The sequence below is a fragment of a genome, unplaced genomic scaffold, assembly GCF_019419815.1.
Source record: "Pyrus x bretschneideri cultivar Hongxiangsu unplaced genomic scaffold, Pyrus_bretschneideri_v1 Contig8, whole genome shotgun sequence".
In the NCBI taxonomy this organism is placed as follows: Eukaryota; Viridiplantae; Streptophyta; class Magnoliopsida; order Rosales; family Rosaceae; genus Pyrus; species Pyrus x bretschneideri.
In genome coordinates this window covers 7,121,560-7,149,101 of record NW_025999820.1, presented here as the reverse complement: position 1 = coordinate 7,149,101, position 27,542 = coordinate 7,121,560, and the positions used below count along the sequence as shown (strand labels likewise).

General features: G+C 34.4%; 1 protein-coding gene, 1 long non-coding RNA gene and 1 other non-coding gene across 4 annotated transcripts; 1 reads left to right on the top strand and 2 right to left on the bottom strand.

Annotated features, from left to right (window-relative positions):
• Positions 1-16,274: 16,274 nt before the first annotated feature.
• Positions 16,275-20,512, bottom strand: LOC103947508. Of its 2 annotated transcripts, XR_007255017.1 has the most exons (4): positions 20,396-20,512; positions 19,978-20,150; positions 18,890-19,003; positions 16,275-16,730 (listed from the first exon to the last, which is right to left on the bottom strand). It is a non-coding gene; the product is annotated as an uncharacterized LOC103947508 (long non-coding RNA). The 2 variants fall into 2 exon arrangements; XR_667288.2 differs by having other exon boundaries at positions 16,275-19,003.
• A 51-nt stretch (positions 20,513-20,563) lies between these two features.
• TRNAE-UUC lies at positions 20,564-20,635 on the top strand. Its single transcript has one exon. It is a non-coding gene; the product is annotated as a tRNA-Glu (tRNA).
• A 480-nt stretch (positions 20,636-21,115) lies between these two features.
• On the bottom strand, positions 21,116-27,044 carry LOC103941516 (ATP-dependent DNA helicase DDM1). The gene is made up of 16 exons (XM_009351719.3): positions 26,854-27,044; positions 26,587-26,651; positions 25,895-26,107; positions 25,718-25,816; positions 25,005-25,351; positions 24,713-24,902; positions 24,444-24,619; positions 23,853-23,922; positions 23,578-23,767; positions 23,114-23,209; positions 22,925-23,019; positions 22,732-22,851; positions 22,206-22,325; positions 22,007-22,105; positions 21,807-21,914; positions 21,116-21,608 (listed from the first exon to the last, which is right to left on the bottom strand). The coding sequence occupies exons 2-16, from the start codon at positions 26,641-26,643 to the stop codon at positions 21,366-21,368; spliced, it is 2,223 nt and encodes a 740-aa protein (XP_009349994.2). The 5' UTR covers positions 26,644-26,651; positions 26,854-27,044; the 3' UTR covers positions 21,116-21,365.
• Between the last annotated feature and the right edge of the window lie 498 nt (positions 27,045-27,542).

Genomic DNA, 27,542 nt, shown 5'->3' with positions numbered 1-27,542 from the left:
TAATTAGGTTTCATATCTCACGCATAGGTATTATATACATTCATATATTTGTTACTTGAGTTAGGGTAGAATGTTTTGCAGATAAATTTATGTTAGTATATTAGTTTTTTTTGTTATAAGATATTAAATATATTTTTTTGGAGTTGGAAAATGCATAATATTAGAAGATTTTAATTGATTTTTAACATTTTTAGGAAATATAAAATTAGTATAAAAGAAATAAAAGCATATAATTAGATAACTTGATTCATTCCTAAAAACACTCTACGTTTTTGGACCTGGATCTAAAATCCCCTTAAAATTATTACAATAATTTGGATACAGAGTTTTGCACCTCTAACGCGTGGGTATAAAACCACCGTATCCGATAGGATATTGGACGACATGGAGCATACAAATATGGTCTGATCATTTGTTTCGGTATTATGAAAGATTGGAAGTTTGAACTTGAGCATCTCAAATGCAAGATTAATATTTTTACACATGTATTCATGTATTGAAATGTAAAAAAATTACATGTGTTATGTACTCTATCTTGGACTTAATTTTCGTATTGAAACACAAATTGAAGTATTATTTTTGGCTGGAAACTCGATTATGAGTTTAACTAAGATGTTTGGAGATGTTTTCCCTTATATTTAGACGCAAATGAACACCAAAGACAATTATAAGTTATTTTTTTCATTTTCAAGTTTTGCCTCGTCCTCACCTTTTTATCTCTTCCTCATCTCTCTCACCGTTCTTCATCTCTATTATCCTTCATTGATTCTCTCTCTATTTATATCTAAAAAAAGGATAATTTTCTATAAATAAAAACAGAAGGGTTTTCCACACCAATAATTTTCTATATATTACTACTTCGGTCATCCATTCCATCTTAAGCTACTATAGCATTGTCTCTTCTCTTGCCGTCCATTCTGTTATTATCTCTCCCCTCTCGATCACATTTAGCTAATAAAAAATTAAAGTCTTAGGTTTAATCAAGTTAGTTATTGTATCAATTTTAAAAAATTTATCTAAAAAAAAAATTCAAATCCTAAAATGTCTAAGGTGATAAACTAACAATTTCCACTTAGTTTTTAGGATAAAAATCAGTCGAAATAACTAAGAAGTATACGAGGGTTTGAAATATGCTGTGATTACTATGTTTCTGCATGCTCTTATAGCAGAAGGAGAAGAAACACAAACAAAAGCAGGTTCCATTTTCATGTTTCGTAGAACTAAACGCTACGAGTATTGAAGATCTGAATTCATCAAACCACAATAAAAGAAATATTTAAATCAATCTGGGCATCAAAAGGGTTCTACTTCTATACTGCGTAACATCGGAGAATTTTCCAACAAGAACCTTAGTATTGTGAGCCTTTTTATTAATGGTCATTGCTAGTTGTCATCCATCCTGTGTGCAATTACTACGACCATAAACAAAAAAGAGAAATTCTTAATTTTACTGCGCATCTGCATCTGCATCTGCAACATCGATCACTATGAGCAATTAATTTCGTCAATTAATTTCTTTTGACCGTGTTGAATGTTGATGACCTGCACACCTGAGTCGCCTACAGAAGGCAGTAGTATATATGTATATATATTTGCTGTTTAAAATTACAATTGGCTCTGTAATTTCAGCAATTTTCTACTTTAGGTCTGTGATTTGTTAGCGGAAATTCTATAATAATGCAGTCGTATATTGGATCACTAGATTTGCGTGGGTGGATTTTGTTAGTTTTAATCTTTTTCCGTACATCGTATACACCATTATTTTGTAGAAAAATTTAGTTACACATTAGATTTTAACTGTAGTTTGATACGACTTCATTTCGAAGTATCGACGGAAATCAATTTTGATTTATTTTTGCTGGCTTTAGGGTATATTTTGAAATTTTCAACATGTTTGATGGACGTTACGGTAAGATACTTCTGAAATCATAAGAACAACAACACAATATTAGGATCACGAATGTAATAATAAAATCAACATGAAAAGGAAATAAACTTATCTGTAGAAGAGGAAGACATGATGCTAGGGTTCCTGAAAGGGTTTCTCCACTCAAGCAGTCGTTAGTTCCTTTGCTAGTGAATACGGTTTAGCACAAAAGAAGGATAATTGCGTGAGTGCAGGGACCTCCTAATATATTGATAATTATCCATGTAATCCGGCCTATTAACTGATTACATGGTATATTCCATATCAATTAGGGTATCATAATAGTCCTAAATGGTAACGAATTCTTTGTCAACTAATTAAGGTTTTCATGATTAATTGCACTAAATAAGGACTCCTAAACCTAACCAAATAAGGCTCCATAATTTTCTCAACTATTAGCTCGGATTGACTAAGTTACTTGTATGTTAAGAAACGGCGAGTACATGTCCTTTGACACTCACAACTTACAGTTACTCGTCAATCTGTTTAATTTATATGAATGGTTACATGATTCTTGATCCAAAAAAAAAAAAAAGAATGGTTAAATGATTCAAATCAAATAAATTTGTTTAGAGATGTTGTTTAGATGAAGAGAATGCCCATTAGAGATGTTGTTTACATGAAGAGAATGCCCATTTGGTACATGATATTGTCATGTGGTCGTATAAAGAGCTAACTAATATACTATAGTAATTTGCAAGTATGGATTCTGTCCTCACTGTAATTATAGGTTTTATAATTTGCAATTTCATTATAAATGTAGATCTTCAAACTCTAATTATCTTTTTATGTACGTAAAAATGAATCTTTGATATCATGACAACCATCTCTTGGTTGGAGGATTCTTTAGTTTCAACTCACACGAATACGATGGCAATTATTTATATTTCGTTCGATACTTAGAGAGAACTGCGAATGATCTATTCGCACAACTTTGTTTCAGATGAATTACACTATCGTAAATATACTCTTGTAAGTATCATATTGTTTGTCAATAAAATAACACTCTAAATATCTTCTTCTGATTAGGATTTATTTTTATTTTTCCGGACAATCTTTTATTTACTTTGTATGAAACCTAATTAAGTTGCTTGGTTTCATTCATGCATCAAAGACCATGTAGGTACGTAAGCATACCATCACCATCCACCATCAGTACTAAACTTACATCTATATTATAGTGATATCAAATTAAACAGATTTTAACATATATCTATTATTAATCTAATAAATTAATTTGTCACCTCACTTAGAATTTCTTAACAAGCCAGTGAAATATTCCAGCTACCTAGCTACTTAATTAATTGGTTGATGATGATAGCAACTAATCATATACACTAGCATATGGGCATACACAAAGTGTGTGAGAAAATTTTTATTTTTGTTTTTGAAATAGAAGGAGAGAGGAAGAGAATGATAGAGAACGTGGGAGTGGAAATTTTTATTTATTTATTTATTTATAATTAGCGATATGTTAGGATTACATGTAGATGATATTTTGAAAAAAAACAGCAAAAATTAGTTTTGTGAAATTACATTTATACCCTGTATTTCTTATTCATATTCTGTCTTAATTAGAGAGTTAAACTGATAATTTTATAAAATTTTCGTTGAGAATGTATAAAATTATTGCTAACAAATATTCTCATCTGAGCTGTTCAAATCATCCACAAATCCAGGACATGACTGATGCATGGTCCGCTTCCAAGAACTAAGAAGATAATGAGAAGTCTAATGAGCTATTTATATACAGACATTAAAAAATTAAACCACGTACAGTTTCCATGCTTCATTTCCGAAAAAGTCCTTTTCTCTAATATGAATAATAATACTAAAAAATAAGAACATGCATGGTTGGTACCCACCAGGGCCGGTTATGAAATTTCAGGAGTATGTGCGAAAGTGAATCGAGAGTCAAAAAAATTATTAAAGATTTTATTTTTTTTATTTTTTTGTTCAAAAAAATAATTTTAATTTTTAATTGAGCTTCTATAAATTATAATAGCATAAACAAATTTAACATGTCAACAAGTAGAAAGGTGATGTATTGTTTTTCCTTAACTATTTAGAGGGTCAGGGTTCGAATTTTCATGTTATTGTATGAAATTTTTATATTATTTTGTGGAAGCTTATGCATTTAATAAAATAATAAAATAAACTGAAAAAATGATGGAGATAAGTTTCGAACCCATCCCCTATGCCGATATAAAGAAACAATAATATCACTTGCGCCAAGACTCAAGTTTGTAATATTTTACACATATTATTATATATACGTATATGCATGTAAATTTGAAAAATCGAGGGCCTTGTGCGGTGGCACCACTTGCACACCCTCAAAGCCGGCCCTGGTACTCACTAATCTAATTAGATGTTTTAAAGGCTTAAATTGTTTGGGGAAAATTCACCCTAGAGGAGTTTTAATTTTTACTCTCATAAATATTGAGTTCGATACCAATTTATTGGTTGACCCGTTGTGTAACTTAGTTCAAACTTAGAACCCTTAACTCGTGTAACTGTTGTTTACACAAATATAAAGTATTTATATATAGTTTCTGCTAAGGACCATGCATGCCGCATTATGTGCGCCCATCCATGAAGAAATAGTCATAGAGAGGACAGGTGTGGTGCTAGATGAAATTATGCTTCGTGCATCCCATGGTTCTACTTTAATCTACACGTGGTGGCTTGGTAGTTGGTACAATATATAGATTCCAGCGAACCTTGAGAGATGATAAATAAAGAAGATGAAGATACAGCGCAAGATATTGTTGGTAAGTTGTTGCTTTTCTTTCTCAATCAACTTCAAACAAGCTAATATAAGCACTAACTAACCTTCGAATATTATTTTAATCACTAACTTAGCTTTGGAACATAATATTAATTGTTCTTTGTTTTTTATGCAGAGACAAATAATCCCCAAGATTAGGAATAATTCAATTTAATTTTTTAATCACTAACTATTTTCACGTGTGATAGATAAACTAAGTTTAACTTAATATAAGTCCAATTTTTTTAGCCACGATTATGAATAGTTAATTTTATTAAAATAGGTCCGATCCTTTGAGTTTAGGATTATTTGATATCAATAATTATCTCTTTAATTATAAAAATGAAATCTCTTTCTAATTATCTCTTTAATTATTTCTTTTTATTTTTTTATTTATTCTTCTTCATTCTACTCCTCTAAAGCGCAGTCATATGTGTTATTTCTTCTTATTATCTCCTCATGTATTTTATTTTTAACTCTTATAATCAACATATTACCTACCCATATGACATATTCTTTTTTATAATCAACATGTGTCCCATATTAATTGTATTGCTTGTAGGTTTATTATGTTTTTGTACCTTTTAGTTAGGTTTCATATCTCGCTTATAAGCATATTATCAATTTAGGTATTTGTTCCTTGAGTTAGCTCTTATGTTTTGTAGGTGGGTTTATGTTAGTACATTAGTTTTTTGTTAGATGATATTAAGTAGATTAAAAATAAACCAATTTTTAAGAAAAAAAAAAAAAAAGAAAGATGCATGAATAAATCTCTAATATTTTAAAAAATGTAAAATAAAAAAAAAATAAAAGTGAAGAAAATGTAATATTGGACTTAACCTAATAACATATTTATTTATTTTTGTATATTCTACCTCCATCACAGGTTGTATCACATCCCAGGCTCGAATTCAGCGTAGCACAATATTGTTCGCTTTGGGTCCCGACCACACCCTCACAGTTTTGTTTCTGAGAACTCGTACGAGAACTTCCCAGTGAGTCATCCATCCTGGAAATGCTCTCGTTCCGAACTCGCTTAACTACAGAACCCGAAGCCAGTGAGCTCCCAAAAGGCCTCGTGTTAGGTAGAGATGAGAATATACATATAAGGCTTATATGATCCACTCCCTTGAACGATTTGGGATGTTACAGGTTGAATGTATTTTTTTAATGTATTTAATTAACCTATGATGTACGTATCATATGATGATATATAAAAAAAAGTTGAACTATTTTGTAGAAAAGTGATTAGATTTTCATATTTAAATATTTAATTAAAGTAGAAAAATAGGACACTTAACTAAATCTAACAACAACTCAAAATTTTGAACATAAATTAAAGGAAAAACCAATATATAAATGGGCATTTTGATCCAAATCCATAAATTCAGCTGCTTTCACATTAAGTCCAGTTTCATTTGATTTTTTTTATTACGTCTATTTTACCCCTCATAATTAAAATAAAAATATTATTAAAATTTCTTAAATTTAAATTTTTTAATACCTTATTCTACCCACTTTCAAATAAGAAACATTTTTAAAAACTCATATCCAACAAGCATGATAAGTTTATAAAGATAAAAAAAAACATTATGAGCCGTACATAGAAAATAAAAAAACTTGTGATGTAAATAATATAATCAATTTGTAATAGAGGCAGATTATAACCAACAAAAAAACATGTGATGTCACATCCCAGCTCGACTCCGCCGTAGTACGATATTGTCTGCTTTGGGTTTATCATTCTCTCACGGTTTTGTTTCTAGATTTTGACACAAGAACTTCCCAGGGGGTCACCCATCCTAGGACTGCTCTCGCCCAAACTCACTTAACTTCGGAGTTCTTATGGGATCCGAAACCAGTGAGTTCCCAAAACGCATCTTGCAATAAGAGGTTAGCAAGTACATATAAGGCATAGAGGATCCTCTCCCTTGGACAATGTGAGACACTACATGTGAGGTAGACTTTGAAATAAAAACTTAGATAAACAAGTGTATTGTCGACCTCCAGATACGTTGTACTAAGGTGACACACCCCGACCGAAGTCGAGGCATGCTGGCCGTCACCCGAAGGTGCTGTAACCAAAAAGGAAAGTGAAGCATAAAAATATGGATAAATTTAGAACCAAAACTAACATTTATTTAATCTAAAGTAGCTAGTGTGCAGTAGTGGAAGAACCCATAAAACACAAGTGTTCAGAGCATAAATGACATAAAAGTGTGCAGTCGAAACTAGTTAAAGTACTTAATACATAACCGGGAAAAGCCCCTTACATTTATTTAAGGATAAGCCAGAACCACCGGTGTCACATCCCGACCTGGGCCCCCACCACATCCCTAGCTTGACTCCAACGTAGCACGATATTGTCTGCTTTGGGCCCCTACCACACCCTCACGGTTTTGTTCCTGGGAACTCACACGAGAACTTCCCAATGGGTCACCCATCCTGGGATTGCTCTCATACGAACTCGCTTAACTTCAGAGTTCCTACGGAATCCGAAGCCAGTGAGCTCTCAAAATGCCTCGTGCTAGGTAGAGATGAGAATATACATATAAGGCTTACAAGATCCATTCCCTTGGGCGATATGGGATGTTACAGCTAGAGATTTCTCATATGCCATAGAGGATTCGGCTATCTAAGTCCTGGAGGGGTGAAAAACAGAAGGGTGAGTGGGCAAAAACAAAGGTTTATAAACACATTTATTTTCTGAACATACTAACCCCTCACTGTAAAACATGCATAGTTTCCAGAAAATCATACTACGTATAAGTATAAAATCAAATGTAAATCAACAACATCTCCAGAAATACGCCAAATCACAATATTACAACAATAGCATAATAAAATTAGGTGCTCATCAATCTATGCTAACACACGAGCACTTGTGGAAACTATAAAACTTTATATATATATATAAACAAATGCCTACTCGCTGATACGTCAATGGATTGAAGCCTTTTAGCCTTGTTTGTCCTCGTACCTTATTGGGTAAGTCTCATCTATATATGAAATAACTTTACTAATTAATCAATTAGGACCTAAACTAAAAGGCTAGGAAAATCCTCTATAGTTTGCTCAAACGGAGGGTTTAAATATACGAAAACATTCTACTCGATGTCACAGACCAGTACATGTCAAGCACGCGCCGCCCAGAGGTTGGACACACCCTCACACGCCGCTAAGTCGCGGCCACATGCACGCCTAACATAAGCTAGCATAAACCCTAAAGAATATTCCGTCAGACTTGACGGAATATTTCGTTAAATAGTAATGACATTGGAATATTCCGTTAACTTAACAGAATATTCTGTCTTCTTCTCCGGTGGACCTTCGCCACTGCTATTGCCACCGTCCGCTGCTGCTGTCTGGTTTGTCAGAAACTGGGAAAAATCATTGGATTCTGGAAAAAATTTCAAAACTTCATATCTTCTTCATTTCTCAACCTTTTTTTACGTACTTTATATGGAAATGAAGCTTATGAAGAGTAGAACAAGTTTTTACCTTTTAAAAGTCCAAAAGGTGGATAGAGATGGACTAAAATTGCCTCGAAACTCTCAGCCTTAACTCCAACATTTCAAAACCGTGATTATACACGTTAGCTTGACTTCCAACCTGGGTTAGTGGCCATTGGGAGTTCAGTTGATGCTTCCAAATGTCCCAAAACCTTGTAACACAAGCTGGAAATCGACGGGGAACCTCCACCCGAGTCGAAGCTTCGAGTTGTACACTCAAAACTTGATCATTTCATGATCGGTTAGTACATATGGGTTCGTGAGGATAAGGGGAGCATGATGGTAGTAATTTAAGGGTCGATCTATAAGGTTTAATGATGGTCCTTGTTGTTGCAAAGTAGAGAGAGTTACGGGTGAGAGAGAGAGAAGGAGAAGATGAGAGAGAAAGAGAGAGAGAGTTTTCTGATTGGGTGAAAAGAGTAGGAATTGAAAAGATTGGTGGTAAGGGGAAATAGGGCACGGGACAAGTTTTAAAAAGGGAAAAAGTGATAAGATTTGTACAATTTGAAATTAGACGAAATCTAACGTACCTTATAAAAAACAGTACCTTCCAGTACTAAATAAGTATCGCACACTTGTACAATTTTATTCGTTGTTAACGTACTTTAACTAAATGTAACTTTTTCATTATAACTCTGATTCGGGTCTAACTCGCGCTCACGTATTCGTAACAACGAGTACTAACTAATTACGGTATCGAGAAAAACAATTTAAAAGCCGAATAACTACATACATGTCAGGTTCCACTTTACCAATAAGGACATAAATGTCAATTTACACACTAGAAGAGAAAATTACATGGAAAATTAGGGACTGGGTCGTCACATCAGGGCCGACCATTTTCAATGTTTTATTTTTTTAATTTTTTTTTCAATTTCTCTTATATAAAATTAAAATATTAGAAGTTAATGAACCAAAAATAAGGTTTGTTTAGTGGACAGGAGTGTTTACTATCTTCAAAAGGTTCTGAGTTTGAAACATGTTGAATGTTTTTGTGTAAATTTATTGCTTGATAACTTTACAAATTTGCAAAAATTAAAATTAGCAAAGGAAAACCACAACAATTAAAATTAGCAAAGGAAAACCACAGTGAGTTGAACCCAACTCACGCACAGAATGGTAGAAAGCCTGACCACTAGTGTTGGAAGAGAACTTTGGCATTATGTTGCACATTTTAATATACGTACACATGTAAAGAATATTTGGGTGACCTCCCGAATCGGGACTTTTGTGCGGTGGCACCTTTTGCACACCCTTAGGTCCGACTCTAATTGTACTTCATGTATATCTACTGTATAGGAAGACACATACCTTATACCTATAAAGCAGACATATTCTACTTACTATATATCAAAAGTATTTTCTACCTCTACGGCTCTACCTATTGTAACATTCATCTACCTAATATATAGGTAGATGAACAAAATAAATAAACTTCATTTGCTATAACGTTTTTACTCATAAAAAGATAAGTCAATATAAACAAACAAAAAACTGAGGAAGAAATTAATAGTGAGAGCCTGCAATTATATATACTCATAAACACTCACGGTTTTGGGTTCGAAGGCTTTCTTCCTAGCCATGTGGTTAAATGCTCCAGCATGAACAGCCATGGTTATGGGTTCAAAGGCTGGTATTGGAGAGATGATGACAATGATCATAAAATGCAACTATATATACACACATAAGAAAATTGAGGAAGAAATATATATAAACAAACCAAACAAACGTAATAATTCGTTTAGCAAAATGTTTCTTAAAAGAAGATATGAATAAAACGAGAACCATGAGAATTTGCAATTCGTGGAAGAAAGAAAAAGTGATTTTGAGAAGGAGGAAAAAAAAAAAAAAAAAAAAAGAAACTTTAATGAAAAGCTCACAGTACTGTTTATTTTAACGAAAAATCATATTTTACCCTTTATTTTATCCTTATAGTTAAAACTCAAAGTTTTCAAACCATTTTCATTAGTTTTCCTAAAAAAAAGGAACAAAAAGAGAAAGAAGAAAACCATGCATAAGAGATAGTATTGCTTGTACGCATTGTTTAAAATATCGATATAGGTGAAAATTACAAATTTATAAAAATATTGATATTGATATCGGTTTGGCAACTTTTGTGTAGTGAATCGGTAAACATCATTGGTATTCATCGATTTTCATACATATTGTCAATATAGGGTATATTAATTCATTTAGATTTAATCGAAATTAAAAGAGGAATTCTAAAAAATATTCAAAAGTTTGAAATCTGGAATGGGTTATAGCAACTTTTGTAGTGAATTGGTAAATATTATTGGTATTCATTGATTTTCCCATCTCTTGCCGATATAAGGTGAAGTTTGCATTTCAACCCTCCTTTTCATATCGATTATTGATTGTTTGGATATTTTGACAGAAATATCGGCAATTTCGTGGATATTTTAAACACTGCTTGTACAAGAGTTATGAGGAAGAAGAGATAATATTATTTAAGGGCTAGTTTGGGGTTGTTGTGATTTAAAAAAAATTATTTGTGCTGTGATAATAAATAGCTGTGAAATAAAACAATTAAGTATTTGATAAACTATACTTATAAAAGTATTTTTTGTCAAAAAAAAATAATATTATAGTGTTTATTAAATTTTTTTTCCAGTACTTTAACTACGTAAAATGATTGATAGAGACATGGTGTAAGTTATGCTATTAGTTGTATAATAATAATTACTCATAAAATTAGACTTGTAATAAACATGGGCAAAAGCTAGCAGAAACAACACACGAGCGTTGAAGAAGTGGTCGGAGCCACTCGTGCGCGCGGCCAGCACGCCAATCATTGCAACCATAAGACTGTACTGGGTATATCGTCCACGTGGCAGATCCCGCACGTGTGGGTGCCAAGATCGATGCAGTTCCCGTGGAGGGAGGGAGGGAGAATTTAATGCGCACCAACTGGGTGAGTGACTGTATGCCTGATTCCTGAAACGCCCTTTTAACAACCCATTTGGATTCGACTGGGATTTGCTGGGAACACTCACAAAAAGTCGAGCAAGGGATCTTTAATAAGACAAACCTTCTAGATTTGAGAAACTTTAACGAGATTCTCTCCAAGCGCAACTCTTCATGAATTCTCATATTTTATTTTTTAAACATAATATTTTATATTATTAATATAAAATTATGTTAAAAACATGAAATGATTAAAAGTTCGTAAATAATCTCTTTTAAAAGAGTCTTTTTCAATGCATTTTACATCAATAATCGAACGTCAGAATGCTTAAATAAAATGAAATCTACTATCTCGGCTCTCCTTTTCATCTTGTAATTTTGTAAAATAATTTCAACTTTTGTTTTATTTCATAGACATAATCATTAGATGGTATCGAATTATTGTGCAACATTTTGAGTTATAAACATAACCAAAAAAGCATTACTAGATTCTTCATCTAACTTTATCTTTTATGTGCCCAGTGGGACTATGTCACTGTTCTTGCTACTTATTCTTTTGTTGAATTTGCAAGCATTATTAGTCATCATAAATTTTCCGATGCAGGATGAGTGTCGCAAGTTAGGATTGTTAGTCGACGGTGAAATAAGAGTGCCAAGCAACCAACATCATCCTATGGGGGAAGAGTTTTTTTTTTTTATACGAGTATCCGTCAATCAATGCATTTGTATGTTGGTCGAGCAACAAATTAACGCGAGATAGCTGAGAGATGATACGATACAAATCATCACTTACACTTGAGGCAGCTAGGGTTTAAACTCCTCATCCAGCTGTGTTTTCAGTATTGAGTCATTTGTAGTCAACTATTTCTAGCATTTTTTTTAATTATCGATATAAAAACCGTGTGAATAATGTTATTTTACACATTTTTATTAATTTTGATTATTTATATTTTCAGTTCATTATATTCGATAATAAAAAATTAAAAATAACGTGTAAAAAATAAAATTAAATATGTAAATAATATAAATATCCCGTCAAATTTGATACAAAATGATCAATCACGAATCACAAAATTAAGCAACTGTGGTTAGGCAAGTGGATTATTCACTCACGATGGCAGTCAAATCTAGTCGAGCGGTTGCTTTCAGTCTTTATGTAGTTTAGGACAAACATACGTGCCACGACCGACACTTCGTACGGCGGGATTTTGTATGCTACTTTCATGTAGCAAGACCAAAGTACAAATCCATTCAATTTCGATTTGCAATGCATGCATGTGTGCTTTTACCATCTCCAAAAACATGTGTTCCTCGCATAAAGTTTACCGATTTACAATTTATATGGTTAAGGCAAGAGACATGCATGCATACTATGAGTTTTGTCATGTGTTTTTAACTATGAACTCGGTATGCGACGGATCTAAGATTTTTAAATAATGATGTTATAATTTTAATAAAAAAAAAAAACTTCATTTGACTATTTTGTCAAACACGTAGGAACATGTTGATGTTTGCAAAATCTGCTGAAGGCTTATGTCGACATATGTTAACAATTATAAGCTTGTTAAATATGACTACATGGAATTAAAGATTAATATTGAACACTGTCAAGACTTGTCAACTAGGCATTTCTTCAAGCATTTGATGCTCACTAAGAGTCAAACACAAAAAGAGAGAAAAGAAAGACAGATGATAAAAAAATAGAAGAAGTAAGAGAATGAAGTTGTGATTTAGTTTGTTTTAGTTGTTTATAAGGTTAGGTACAATACACATACAAATATTCATAAGATTTTTGAAGTTGTTGAGATCATTAACAATCAATAACCCTATACTGGTTCTACAATTGTACACTATAAACTGATTCTCGAAAAATATGTAAACGGACTCTTGTTGGTGATCGAATGTGTTTGATATTCACTTTCCTGCTTAATTTGAGTAAAAATAATTTCATGTAAATCCGTTGTATGATGCATCTTTCACATTTAGAGTTACGTGTTATTCAGATTATGTAACAAACATAACTTTATACATAATACAGTATGGTTATCGAATGCATGCAAGTCCCTTCCGATGTCACGAGTGGATCATCAAGATTGAGTAGAGCCAAATGGAGGAAAGAGACTGAAACAAAGAAACACACTCGTTGGGAAGTTGGAAGCTTAATTTGGCTATATATATTGTTGACCAAAACAAGCAGAAACTTCCAAAGACATGTTTGATTAAGATTAGGTTTTTAATTTATCTTTTTATGCAGAGTCAAAGAGTTTTGTTCTACGAAATGAAGTTTTTGTATTTTCGTGTTGCAGAAGATGAAGATGAAGAAAAAGCTGGTACAGAGTCAAATTCAATGTTTCCAAGTACAGAAATCAATGTTAGTTTTACAATTCGAATAAAAAAAGTTGAAGTATTATGCTCAGGTATATACCATGTATCAGAAAATTGTGGGTTGGAATTCTTTTTCTTTTTGTTTAGCTAAGTGACTAACGAAATCAACTGGTTAAGACGGCGATACATACCAGGTTTCGGTGCATTGTGGAAGAATCTTAAATTGAATAATTATTTATAGGTCACAACTATCATGTCGTAGTAATGTCTCGTATTTATAATACAAGAATAAATAAGGTTTTATTATAAAATAATTGACAATATAAGAAGTAAATTAATAATTAATTACTTATAAACTCATACAAAATCTTTTATCTCATTAATATAAGATTTATTTCTAACAACTTGAAAAAAAAACTGATACATTATTATATCAAAAGGATGAACAATCAAAAGGTTTTTCAATTCAACGGGAGGCCAAAGAGATGAGGTGAATAGGGTCTCATCCCAAATACAAGAGATATGAGCATGTTTATTTACGTCTTATTCCTAATCTTAGATGAAATTTTTATGATGTAGAAATCTATATATAAACATAATACCTATTTAAATACACTCGAATAACCTATTATCCACATAAAACGCTATTGAATTAGTAACCATTTCATACAAGTTGCCCTTTCGAAATTGATGTATGTTAAGTGTTGACATAAGGGCAGAAGAGGTGCAGATAGCAGGGAGAGGGGAGGTCCACAGGTCAGTGGTGAGTGGTGACTGCTGACTGCTGACTGCTGACTGTGGTGAGCCCATGAAAGAAGATGATGATGATTGTGCAAACCAAGGATGGTTACTAGTTCAATCAATCATTGCTCACGAGCGGGTTCGCCTCACAAACGTGGCCGCACGATGCTCCAAGAACCTGCACAGCTCAGCTGAGGACCCAGTCACCCAAATGATCCCACTTTATACTTTACTTTCGACCAACTTTGACTCAACTGACTAGTTCATTTTCTTTCTCCAAATTGCACTTTTGGTTAGGTAGTTTGAGTAATTTTCCACTTAGTTTGGAACCTTGGATTCTGGCCATTTTAGCCATGTAATTGTAGTTGGTCTATTGGTTAGTCTATTGGGAAGAGGATCCGGGATCTCTCCTATCAAAGGTTCAGGATCAAGTGATCATACCCGTTGAAATTTAATACAACGGTTACAATTATTATAACTTTAAAAAGACTTCCTGTTTGTAGCCGTTTGATCAAATTTTAACAATCTGGATCACTTGATCCTGAGCTTTTGATGAGAGAGATCCGGATCCTCTTCCCAATAGACCAACCAATAGACCAACTACAATTACATGGCTAAAATGGCCAGAATCCAAGGTTCCAAACTAAGTGGAAAATTACTCAAACTACCTAACCAAAAGTGCAATTTGGAGAAAGAAAATGAACTAGTCAGTTGAGTCAAAGTTGGTCGAAAGTACAGTATAAAGTGGGATCATTTGGGTGACTGGGTCCTCAACTGGGCTGTGCAGGTTCCGTTGGATCAAATTTCAACCGGTAGGATCACTTGATTTTGAACCTTTGATGGGAGAGATTCGGGCCGGATCCTCTTCCGATCTATTGGGGCAATCTTGGTCACCAGTTACTTAGCCCATTATAAGTGAAGACGGAAAATTTGACATGTCAACATGTGCATATATCATACACGACTAACTTGACATTTGAAGTGTAATGACTCTGTAAGAACGTTCCTAAACCCTAAAATTCCTTTTTTTTGTGTTGAAAGTTCATAATATATGGAACAAAGACGACCATGCTTAGCCAACCAGGCAGAAGAAAAGGTTAAGAATACATCCACGACGTCTGGTCCATACTCCTTTCTTACAATGCTTGCAAATGACGTCAACATTCCCTTGTGTACAATCTTTGTAAATACATGACTATATCATCGGAGAGTAGTTGATTAGTATCACCCAAGTACCATTTCAGATTACATTTTCATCACTACTTGTACTTTGGATGGACTTTACTTACTATTTTGTTGATCCAATTTTATGCATCATCATACAAGACTAAAATTGCCAAAATTAAAACTAAAGGACTAAAATGAAAAATTTCTCAAATTACAAGGACCAACAATGTAAATTTACCTACCAATATTATGGTCATAGCTTTGTTAATTTTCTGTGCAATTTAAACGTGGGTTGGACATTTTAACGTCCAAAAAAAAAAATAATGATGTTTGCTTTGCCCTCCGATTTACTAGTTTTTTTTTCCTTCCATTGCTTGATCAATCAGATAAATAGGGCTCTCTGCGTTGCAGGACCACATTTGAGATAACAATTTTGAATTTGCATGGCTGACCGTTTGCTCTTGCTTCACTAATGATTCACCATTATGTATGTCTTCTCGTTTTAACATGCGGCATCATCCATTCCACTTTTTGTATTATACGAAACACTAACTACGCTTGTTAGAGCATCTTCACGAAGAGAAAAACTTGTACTGAGTTTCCAACCACATGATTGGTAGGACATCTCTTATTGAAACTCCAGACGATGTAAGAGTTGTCCTAATTAGACTATCTCATTCAAGAGACGAGGCAAACTAGAACCATATTGAATTAGGTTAAAAACAAAGGAAAGTTTGCCTCAAGGGTTTTGAAAAGGTAAGGTTGCCTTTTGGAATTTCTACTATATTGAACATGATCCTAACAAACAGGGGAAAATCTTGACCCAAGTTTTTATCTTATGTAAAGAATAGTAAGAAAGGAACATTTTCCTACATCTTATAAACATGGGAAAATCTTGAGTTGGAAGTTTATCATTTACAATGACTTATATAGAAATTTCTCTCTTCTTAAAGTTTGAAGAGATCCCAAGTTCAAATCCATCCGCTCGACCAAAGAACAAAAAGAAAAGAAACAATGTTACCATAATCAATACATATTACTAAGAACCCACTTCTGTTGGGGTTTGGCTACAATATTACGTCCCACTCAATAGTACGGTTTACAATTCATATGCAAGATTTAAACTGTTGATTTTCGGACCACTAAGCAGTATGTACCATATAAGAAAAAATAGGAAAAACAGAAAGATAAAGATTGAAGGATCCAAAGTGTTCCAATGATTTCGTTTTCTAAGCACTGACAGAACAAAAGTTGCAGAAACAGGGTTCTGGAAATGTATTGGAGAAGAACCAAAGTTCATAAAGATGTGCCACACGGGGGGAGGCTTTAAGCAATACATAATCAAGGCAATATAGGCCTACCTCTGCAAAGCAAAACATAGAGCCAAAAAAGTCAAAAAAGTTAAAAAGGAGATTATATGGACTCATCGGATTGAATAAATCTAACAGAAACAAGAAGCAAAATCAAACATGAGCGTCGAGGGAGAAAAACGGTGTGTGGTTATCAATTCTGCGAATTAAAAATTTGTAAAACCATCAATAAAAGCAGCTCAGAACACCAACATTCCAGCACAAAAGAAAGAAAAGAAGGGGTGAACTTTCCCTTTCTGCTAAGCAGCAACACATGGTCCCCTCAATACACAAAGACAAAGTGAATGAATACATCAACACATTAACACCATAATTTTTTAATTTATCATATATAATCATTATTTAATACAACAATTAATCAAAGGGTTTTCTATGATGGCATTCTTAGGCCAGTATAAGCTAAAGATACAACAAAGATGTAGATTAATTTAGACTTAGTGGGAAGAGAATCATTAATTGGCCGAAAATTTCGGCCTTTCGTGAAATTTAACCGAGTATTTGCACTTTCTTATCAGCTAAATACGTGGTTAGGCTAATAATCTCATGACAGCTAGACCTAATAGTATTAGAGCATTAGACTAAAGAGTACAGGTGTTTTATAAAATAGCGTTATCTTGTTCTGGATGAATCATCTATCATAATCCATAACCTGAATTTTGCATTGTTTGTGTTTCCTCTGAAACATACAAAATCCACATCATTTGTTTGGTCTTTAACATACAGCAGATGACTCATGTTTTGTTCTAAGTTGAGCTAAACCCCTGCAAAAAGTCCAGGTGCCTAGAAAGGGAAATTTCAGTGGACTCTATGAACTAATTGAACACTACTGTAACAGACGGATCTTCACAAATGGTTCGAAGTTTTTAGCAGTGACGGTTTCTAGGGTTTTCTATATTTGAATACAACTAAAATGTTCCAATCGATTAGAAGAAATGCAGACGAAGAACGTACTTCAGTGGAAAAACAGTGTTTGATACGACTAATATGTTCCATAAAGTTTCTTGCCACTACTTCCACCTTTTTCCCACCCAGAATACACCATTTCGGGTCATATAATAAAAACCTTCTCCTTTTTTTGGTTTAGTGGGCAACCCCATCATCATCCTTACCTTTGGGTTTTAGGGTTAGGGTAATTGCAGTCTCCAAGTGGCACCAACTGCTAAAAGCAAACAGGCTATATACGTCTAATCTCTTTCGAGTATTAGAATGATATAATCAAATAGAGCTTCATGGAACAATCTATTCTATCCAAGGGCACACTAAAGCAATAAATGATATGAACTTCAACTGTAACAACAAGAAACAAAAGCAGTATTCGACAACAATAATTTGTTGCATAGTTCTTACTCATACTCTTCTGAGATAAAAGAAATCCTGCATAACTTGGGCATGCTTGGGGCCATTTACTTATTACTTTAAAGCAATTATGACATTCGTACGCCACTGACAGCACTCAGTTTTCGTTCTATTTCTACCTTTTCTTCTTCCCTAGTTCATCATACTAGACCTTGGGCCATGTTTGAAGGAAAAGAAACAATGCAGTCCTGTAGGTGGGGGACCAAGAAAACACAGGTGCATGAAAAATGATATACAAGCAAAAAATGCATTCGCGTTGGGGTTACTAAAATTGCTATTGGTTGATCCTCCTCTCCCTTTTATTACATTAAAAGAAAAACACATATTAGAAATCAATAGAGCATCAATTCAGAAGTTGAGTTAATTGGATGCAATTACAGAGATAACATAAAACTTACATTATCCTATGATGTGCAGATCTTGGTACAACAGTGCAATCTATGTCTTTTCCAGCGTTAAAGAATTCAAATATGTAATTTGAATTAACAATTCTAAAAGATAAACAAACTAAAATTTTGACATATTAGAAGAAATATATATCAGACTTTCTGTTTTTTTATGTTTTTTTCTTTCTCTCTAGTCTGTGTCTTGACAAAGGCAACGCAAAACAGCCTAAAATAGTTCTAAAACTGCACCTGTTATGATAATTGAACATTATTCCCCGAGAAACAAAGTTATAATAAAAGGCTAAACATGGATTTGATAAATCATAGTACGAATGCACGCAACATCTAAAGTTGTTACCGATTTACTTTCTAAATAAGGCGCCTTTTGAAAAGTAATTAATTTATGTTACCCAATTCAACTTTTCTCCTCGTGCTAATAACCCAAGGTAGAACTGTAGAATTAGTGGAGCACCTTGATCTTCTTACTTCAGGGATACGGAAGTTATGCAGAGTAACATGCTGAGCTGCATGGGAAAAAGCATGGGAAAAATACAGACATAAACATCTCATCCCACAATAATTTCTGACAACAAAAAAAACACATACGGTATCATGAAACGATGTATCATTCAAACTTTCTACATAAGTTCTAATTTTTATAATTCAGTTGGAAGACGAAACTTAAACCTGAAGAACAAACTGACCCCGTCAACAGAACAATCAAAAACAAAGTTTCTTCACCTGGAACAAAACTACAAACCAAACAGAAAAATGATCGACAGGAAGTAGCCTCCAAACTTGGTTCATATTTATGGTGTGTGCATATGTGAGCAAATTGTAATTCTCTTAGTTTGTGTACGAGTTGTAAGGTTTGACTACAAAACGTAATCATTTATTCCAGAAAGAGTAATCCAAGAGCTTGTGGACCAAGACTATCACTTAAGGCTTCAGTAACATCAACTAATATCCAATGGATCAAATGTGAGCAATGAGTCTTTTAACCACAAACTAAATGAGCTGTCAATACATGATCACATAGATAATGTCAACAAAATCTTGTTTCCCTTATCATGGCCACAGCCTGCCGATGTTACAAGGAGAGATGCCAAAGCATAAAACTACATAACTACTCAAGATTTTTCCTGAAAGAGTACAGGGAAAACTAAGGCCGAAAAGATAGCCACAGCAGTATCAGTCCCCTGCATCATATTGATATAATTTTGAGACGTTTAACGCACCAAAGGCATCGGAGAAGCGATAAAATTTTGAACAATGCAGATAAAACAACAAAAGGTTCTCATGAAATACATTAGGTAGGAAAAGGGGGAGGAAATATAACCGGATAAATCTACGACATTATTAACTAATTGTTACTGCTCAAACGTTGTGGAAACAGTGGAGTTGTAAACTGGAAACCAAATTAGGCATGCCAACTCCATGATTCCATGACCCTCACACACCAAATAAAGACAAGGTAGTGCAACTCAAAAAAGGCAACCTCAAAATCCCATGATTCCACCAGGCATTATCTCGAAGGACATGGATCATTTCCAAGTCGCTGTCAAGTCTCTATCTCCCTTTTTAAACAGCAACAAATACGCATGGTTGTGGTCGACCCCTTTTAGTGTTGGGCCAAAGCTTTTTCTCCAGCAAATGCATTTGGTAAAACACCTGAGTATTCCACCAAGACAAAGATGATGGTAACTAAACAACGTTTTCAAGTTTCAGGAACATGGGATTCTCAGAAACCTAAACACCCAACTAAAAATCCACCAAATTTTAAACCCCGAACATGTTTCAGCATATAACAAGCCAACCAGTAATTAACCAGTTTCAGATTGTGCAAAAAAATGTAATCTTTTCTTCTGAGAAATTAGATAAATAGAAGAGGTGGGAGTAATAGTATAGAGAGGTACCAAGAGGTTTGTACTGGATCTGCTGCTCTCCGAGTTACTCAACGAGTTAGACCAGTTCTGGACTGTTCTTCGATTTTCCCGGTTCAGGGAAGAGAGAAAAAGTTCAGTTGCCGGGAGGGTTAGCTTATACATTTATTATGTAAAACAGTACATTCACTAACACAATTATCCATTGTCGTCCAGCGGTTAGGATATCTGGCTTTCACCCAGGAGACCCGGGTTCGATTCCCGGCAATGGAACTTTTTTGCCAAATATTTTATCATTGATAAAAAAAACGTTTAGGATTTGAAGTATGGGGAATTGAAATTAACAGATATGGGATTTTCCAACAGATCCTCTTCGAATCTTTTTAGTAAGAATTCTGAAGAATTGTGAATTACGTCCGCTCATTGTACACTTACTTTGTAGTTAATTTTTATCAAATACGATTTGTGTTTAATTTTAAATAAAAATATTTAAAATAATTAATAATCACACGATATACGATGAACGAATACAATTCACAAATTCTCACAAAGAGAATCCGGATTTTAGGATTTTAGTCAATTTTCCTTGATATATTTTGATTTATAGCATTGCATACTCATTTTTTGTGTAAAGCTAAACGACCACGTTAATGGATCAAACAATTGACTATTAGCGAACACAACAATATTACACATCCATTTATTAACGAAACAAAATCAAAGAAAAATAACATTCATTCGTTAAACTCCTAATAACATGAAATAAGCTGTCCTTCGCATTAAAATTACACTTCAACAAGTGTCTTGGAATGGAACTTGGACATTCCATTGCAAAGTAGAGCTCGATTCGATCATATACAAAATGATCGAGCCCTTCCATTTCGGCTCATCGGGGGTTAGCTTTTCGATACTCATTACCCCTAACTCAAAAAACATCCAAAGTCATCGGACTTCAATAAACCGACTAACCCTACCAAGTTCAACATCCGAATGCTGTTAAAATTTAACTAGTGAGGGTGGAGAGCATGCCTCCACCTGCAGTAGGCAGCACCACCTCCCAACCCGGGCCTTTGAGGGGAAGAACATTGGCAACACCATTGGCCTTCTCTTCTTCATGATCAGCAGGACTGCCCATTAGATCACTGCGATCCAACACCCTCTCCAAATCTTCGTCACTGACAACTGTCTGTATCATCTTGTCTTCAGCAGATTCTTCCTCTCGGAGCAATGCTACAAGATCCTCTTCCTGAAACAAATTTAGCACAACTAAAAAATTAGCGAGATCCTGATTAACCTGACTGACTTCAGCTCAGACCATTGAAGACTTACGAAATTACGATTGAGATAAAAAGAAAGAGCTTGGATGATTCATGCATCAACAGCATCAGACTGCGTAAATTGATTGTCTAATTCAGTTCAGCATAACAAACAAAGGGCAACTAACCTCCAGGAAATCAGTACTACTCTTCGCTTTATCTTGATGGAACTGCCCTTTCCCAATCACCACATGTTCAAGCTTCAACTTGCTAAAAGCTCTTTTCAGAATCCGACCCTGTTAATCAACATTTTCTCCGAAATTTTTAACAATAACAAAATAAAATATACCCAGGTACATATAAAAAGCTGCAAGCAACACCAGCTTACCTCGACAGATTGTGCTGTTGCCAACCTGTAAACATGAACAGGCTTCGTTTGACCAATTCTGTGACATCTATCCATGGCTTGCAAATCCATTTGAGGGTTCTGGTATGCACATGCAATATATGAAATGAAAACAATCATTCATGGATCTTTAATTGCAGCAGAAGAATCAAAGAAAGAATTAAACAGAGACAGTGTATACCCAATCACTGTCGTACAGTATACAAGTATCAGCTGCAGTAAGGTTGATACCCAGTCCACCAGCTCTGGTGCTTAGAAGAAAGATTCTATGATTGCTGTCCACGTCGTTGAACACTGCAATCTGCTTTCAGGAATAGAATAGTTATAATTAAACTATAGTTGTTCAAAAGTAAGCGCTGAACCCAAGGGGAGGGGAAAACCAAATTTGAGTATGCAAACAAGTTGGGCAATGAGAAAATAAACTCCCAAATCTACATACTGTGAGAACACTAATCTATGGCACGAACTGAAGGTTTGAGCTGCCAAGAAATATATTCCGATGGCATAACCACATTTATTTTGGCAGTTATGCTTTGATTGAACCATTATGTTACATTGCAGAAGTCCGAGAAAACAAGGGTTGCTACATTGTGGAAAATTAAGTCTAGTTTTAATGTGGCCAAAGAAGGAGATTGCATACATCAACTACTCAACTTCGAAAATTTCAAACGAAAAATTAAGAGTTCTGATTCCAACCAACCACAGACCTGATTTCTCCGATCTTCAAGTTTCACATTGCCGTCAATTCTACAAACTTCTAATCCTTTCTCACTAAAATAGTAGTCCATAATATCCAAAATCTTAGTCCACTGAGAGAAGATAAGAACCTGAATACAAATTCAAGATATTAGCAACCCGGTAACAAACTAAAACAAATCCAAAAATAATTGGTAGACATACTTTGTGTTTGCGGGCAAACAGGTGCTTTAACAGCCGGTCCAGCAAACTAAATTTTCCACACTGTTCAACAATCTGTTCAACAGGCGGGTAGAAATCTGTCAAGACGAAAAAAAAAAAAAAAAAACTGCATAAGCATTGGTATAGCACCTATTTGATATAATAAAACTGAATCAATTAAAGGCAAAGTACATGAGCCATCAAATGCAGACTCCAAAAGGTCAGGATGATTGCAGTTCTTCCGAAGTTGGACCATCAGATTGTTAAGCTTTCCTTTCATACCACAAACTGCAAGTTTAAGAATTGTTAAATAACACAGATTGCAGCATAATATGATACAGTAAAAGACACCAAGCTAACCATCACATTTCAACACCATGCCAAAGTATACATAGTATACCTTTGTCCAATATCCTGATTAAGGTTAAGAACCATAAAACAGGCACATTACAAAATGTGTTACCGCAGTGAAAAAAAGAAAGATTCAAATAGCTAGTCTATCATAAATCCTAAAACCATGGCAAAAATACAAGCCCCACCAATAATCCACCTCCTTAACTGCCTTAGTTAATTAAAGTAATTAAGTAATTAAGACCCCAGATTTCTCACAAGGAATTTATAGTCCAAAAATTTCACAGCAAAGACAGATATCATACCATGGTCTCCCCTCTCAAGTAAATAATTCTCCAATGTCTTATTGATCAGAAGATCTTGAAAATGTTTTTGATGCTCTGTCATGCATGCATATAATATGATTTCCTTTTTCCTAGGAAGCATGTGCTCAACATCAGACTTCATTCTTCGAAGAAGGAAAGGACGCAAGATGGCATGGAGTTTTGCAACCATCTGCAGACAATGGAACACCAATTCAACATCACCCAATTCAAATTTGTGCAAGATTTTAAGCCACAATATTTGCAAGAACACATACTTGAGCCCTTCTCTTCTCTTCCAATTCTTCCTTCATTGCCTCATTACTGCACTTTCCTGCCAAATCAAACCTGACAACATGATTGAAGTAAGCTAATTGATGGGCTCAAGTAATATTAGAACCATTATCTGTCGTAATTTTTTCATCCAACAAACTAACACAATCTAGCCACACAGTAAATTCACAAGTTTTCTACAAAAATTACTCACCTAACATATCATGGACCTTTTTTATTTATAAGACAATATATTTACACTAGATTCGAACCTAAGACCTCTCACTTACAAGTGAAGAGATATACAACTACACTGTACTAAGTGGCACTGGCAAAATATACCAACATATAGCATGGTTCTTAAACAGCTAACCTTCATCACAGGATTTCTAAAATCTAATATTTAAGTAGGCTAGAAGCTCATTTCCTCTAGTTATACATGTGCAATGGTACTTTAGTTGCATTATGCAGATTCTGAGGGGCAGAAAGTTGTCAACCAGACTACTTGTGGGATGTCCACCTCACTAGACGAACAAGTTGCAAGCTAACAACCATCAAACTGAAGAAATAATAATTAATCAGAAAATTATACTTACCATGACTCAAATTCTTCATGGGATGAGAATATATCAGGCAAAATGAAGTTTAATAATGACCAAAGCTCTGCCAAATTATTCTGTAGAGGCGTCCCAGTCAACAGAATCTTATTGTCTACACGTAAATGTTTCAATTCCCGCAGCAGTATGCACTTTGAGTTCTTCAATCTGTGACCCTTTAATAAACAGATGCATAAAAGTTCAACATTCATGCTATATAGTTGGTTTGAAGGGGAAACTGTATCTGTAGGACTTGTTAGATTACTTACTTCATCAACCACCAGATATTTCCAACTGTAATGTCTTAAACATCTTCTTGCATCAGCCATTGCAACTTCATACGAAGTAACAATTATAGGGAACTTAGGGCCAATTTTGCTAGGCATGTGCTTCCTTCGTATCTCATCCCTTTGTTTCTTGCCACCATGGTAGACAATAGCATTTATTGAAGGTGTGAACCTATTTGGGGTAAAAAGAAGTTAAATGAGGAATCAAAGTTGGAAAATCATAGGATGAAAAAAAATTCAGATCAGTTAAACAAAAAGTAAATAAACAATTTACCTCGAAATTTCATTTACCCAATTCGCAAGAGTAGAAAGAGGAGCAATCACTAAGTAGGGCCCATCCATTCCATTCCCTTTTAGATGAGCAAGAAAACCAATGGTTTGGATAGTTTTTCCAAGTCCCATTTGATCTGCAAGGATCCCATTCAGACCATTTTGCCATAATGAGATCAACCACTTTACACCTTTGATTTGATAAGACTTCAATTTTCCACCAGTCAGCAGAGGTACAAGTTCCTTTTGTTCTTTTTCAATTCTTTGTTCTTCAGTGAGGTTCTCGTCTTCAATTTTCACACCCTCTTTAGATCTTGTAAGCATAGCTTCAACTGCCTTCTTGGCCTTCCTCTGGGAAATGAGAATGTACAGGTAAAGATGTCAAGATACAAAATATATAATGAAGATACAAGGAACTTAATGAGCATACCAAAATATCAAATAAAGACGTGCTTTTCAAAAGGGATGGAAAAGTAAAACTTATAAGAATAAGACTTTCCCAAGATATCTCAAGATTTATTACATGGCAAATAGAGAACAATCGACTTGGTACAGGAGGCAAGAGCAATCAGACTACTAAAAACCTCAATGTTAATCAATATAATATCAACTTAATCTGATTTACACCTATATAGGAATCCATGTATACTATGACCTACCAAACCAAACTCAGAAATATCTCATTTAAGAAAAGTAAAGGAAGCATAGAATTCTTACATTATCGAAATTGGTAGCTGCTTTTCTTTTCCTACCACGACCTTTCTTTTCCTCAACATTCTTTTCCTCAACAGTTTCACTCGGTTGATTGGCTCCAACCTAGTAAAACATTTCATTTTAGAACTTGATCAGTAAAAAGAAGGAATTCACCATTCAAGAAAGTGTAAGAGACTGTACAAGTGTAATGTTATCCATTTTCTCAAGCAAAAACTGCGAGTACAGCTGAGTTTGCGTAAGGAGCTCATCCAACTTGTTATACTGAGTGTCATTAAGGTGGGGCAACTGCTCTGGTCCCTTTCCCGTTTCTGACTCCTCTTCCTTAACCCGCTCTTCAAGCAATTTCTCCTCCACCTCAGTCAGCTTGACGTCGATCTTTGTCTCACATGCATCCTTAAACATGATTAAAATGCAACAACATTATTCAATCAACAACAAAAATATGGGTCAAGAAACTAGAAATGTAACATTACGAGAAAATTAAAACAAATTTAGACCAATTTATCAACTCCAACGAAAACCACACAACGGAACAATAAACCTATCTACTTAGTCGCCCAGAAGTCTTCCACCACTATGAAACACAATATTTCACAGAAATAATAGATTGAGCATGTCTGTGCAAACATTGATTTCACACAGCAAACGAAAACTTAAAATTTCATTGAGTATTAACTCGGACTTAGTTCGAAAGATAGGAAAGATAGAGACACACACAAACACAAGCATGCATAGATTTTCTTCAGGAAAAAAAAAAAATTCCTTTTTTCGAGCATTTCATGTCTTTCTACGAGCATTTTCCTCCAAATTACGAATCCCCAAACAGAAAAACTGTACAAACAAACGCCATTCCAGAATAAATGAAAGAAAACCTCGTCCTCGAGTACTGAAGTCGGAGAATCTGCCGGCGGATCGTTCTTCGTCGCCATTTCAAAATCTACAAGCGAAGAACAAACACTAATTACATAAAAACCGAATAAAAAACCCTAATGACAAATAAATTTGTACGATATCATGAAAACACAAACCCTAGGGTTCAAATTCCAGAAATAGCCGTGGAAATGAAATTTTCACCCAAATCAAAATAAAAAATTGGAAAAATTAACAAAAAAAATGAAATGTAGGAAATAGAACCGTACGGCGGTAGCGTTTCTTCTCAGTGCGAAGCGCGGAGAGACAGAGGGCTCCAGAGGGCGGAAGCGGAGAGAGCAAAAGGAGGGAAGGCGAAGAAGTGCTTGAGATATTTAGTGAGAGAGTGAGGAGCGTGGTGGAAGAGCAGAGAGGTATTAAAGTTCGCACAGCACCAATCCATTTTTTATTTATTTTTTGAAGTGATGGGTGTGACTGGGCGGGAAAATGGGGTTTCGAATTCGCCCTAGGATTAGTAGTTAATTACTCTGACGCATTTTGTGGTGGTGTTAGAAGATTTGCCCTTTTTGGTTAGTCTTTTAGCGTTGGTGGACAGGGTTTAATTAGTATTTTCAGTGGTATTTAAGTGGGTTTGTGGGTTCCCATATTGGGGGAACATGCACTTTTTGTCTCCCACTTTTAGATTTTTACGTTATTTGAGAATATGATATATTATCTGTTTTTATATAAATAATGAAAATTTTTATATTTAACTTATTAATTTTTTAACATACATATCATACTATTATATGATGACATATGTTCCGGTCACATAAAAATCTTTTATTGTTGAGGCCACTCTCTGGATTTTTTAGGTGTATCCACTTTTTTAATTTAGTTTCTTTTTGCTAAATAACTTTTGAAATTTTTAGGTGTATTCCATGGACCATCTCCTTTTTTATGACTTAATACTAGAGTC

What these genes read in the sequence shown, in the direction of transcription:
- LOC103941516 (XM_009351719.3), bottom strand. Translation starts at nt 26,643, where the DNA reads ATGGCGACGAAGAACGATCCGCCGGCAGATTCTCCGACTTCAGTACTC. An exon ending in AAATGGATAACATTACACTT is followed by an intron (nt 25,817 to 25,894) that starts GTACAGTCTCTT and finishes ATGTTTTACTAG; the next exon opens with GTTGGAGCCAATCAACCGAG. An exon ending in GTAGTACTGATTTCCTGGAG is followed by an intron (nt 21,609 to 21,806) that starts GTTAGTTGCCCT and finishes AATTTGTTTCAG; the next exon opens with GAAGAGGATCTTGTAGCATT.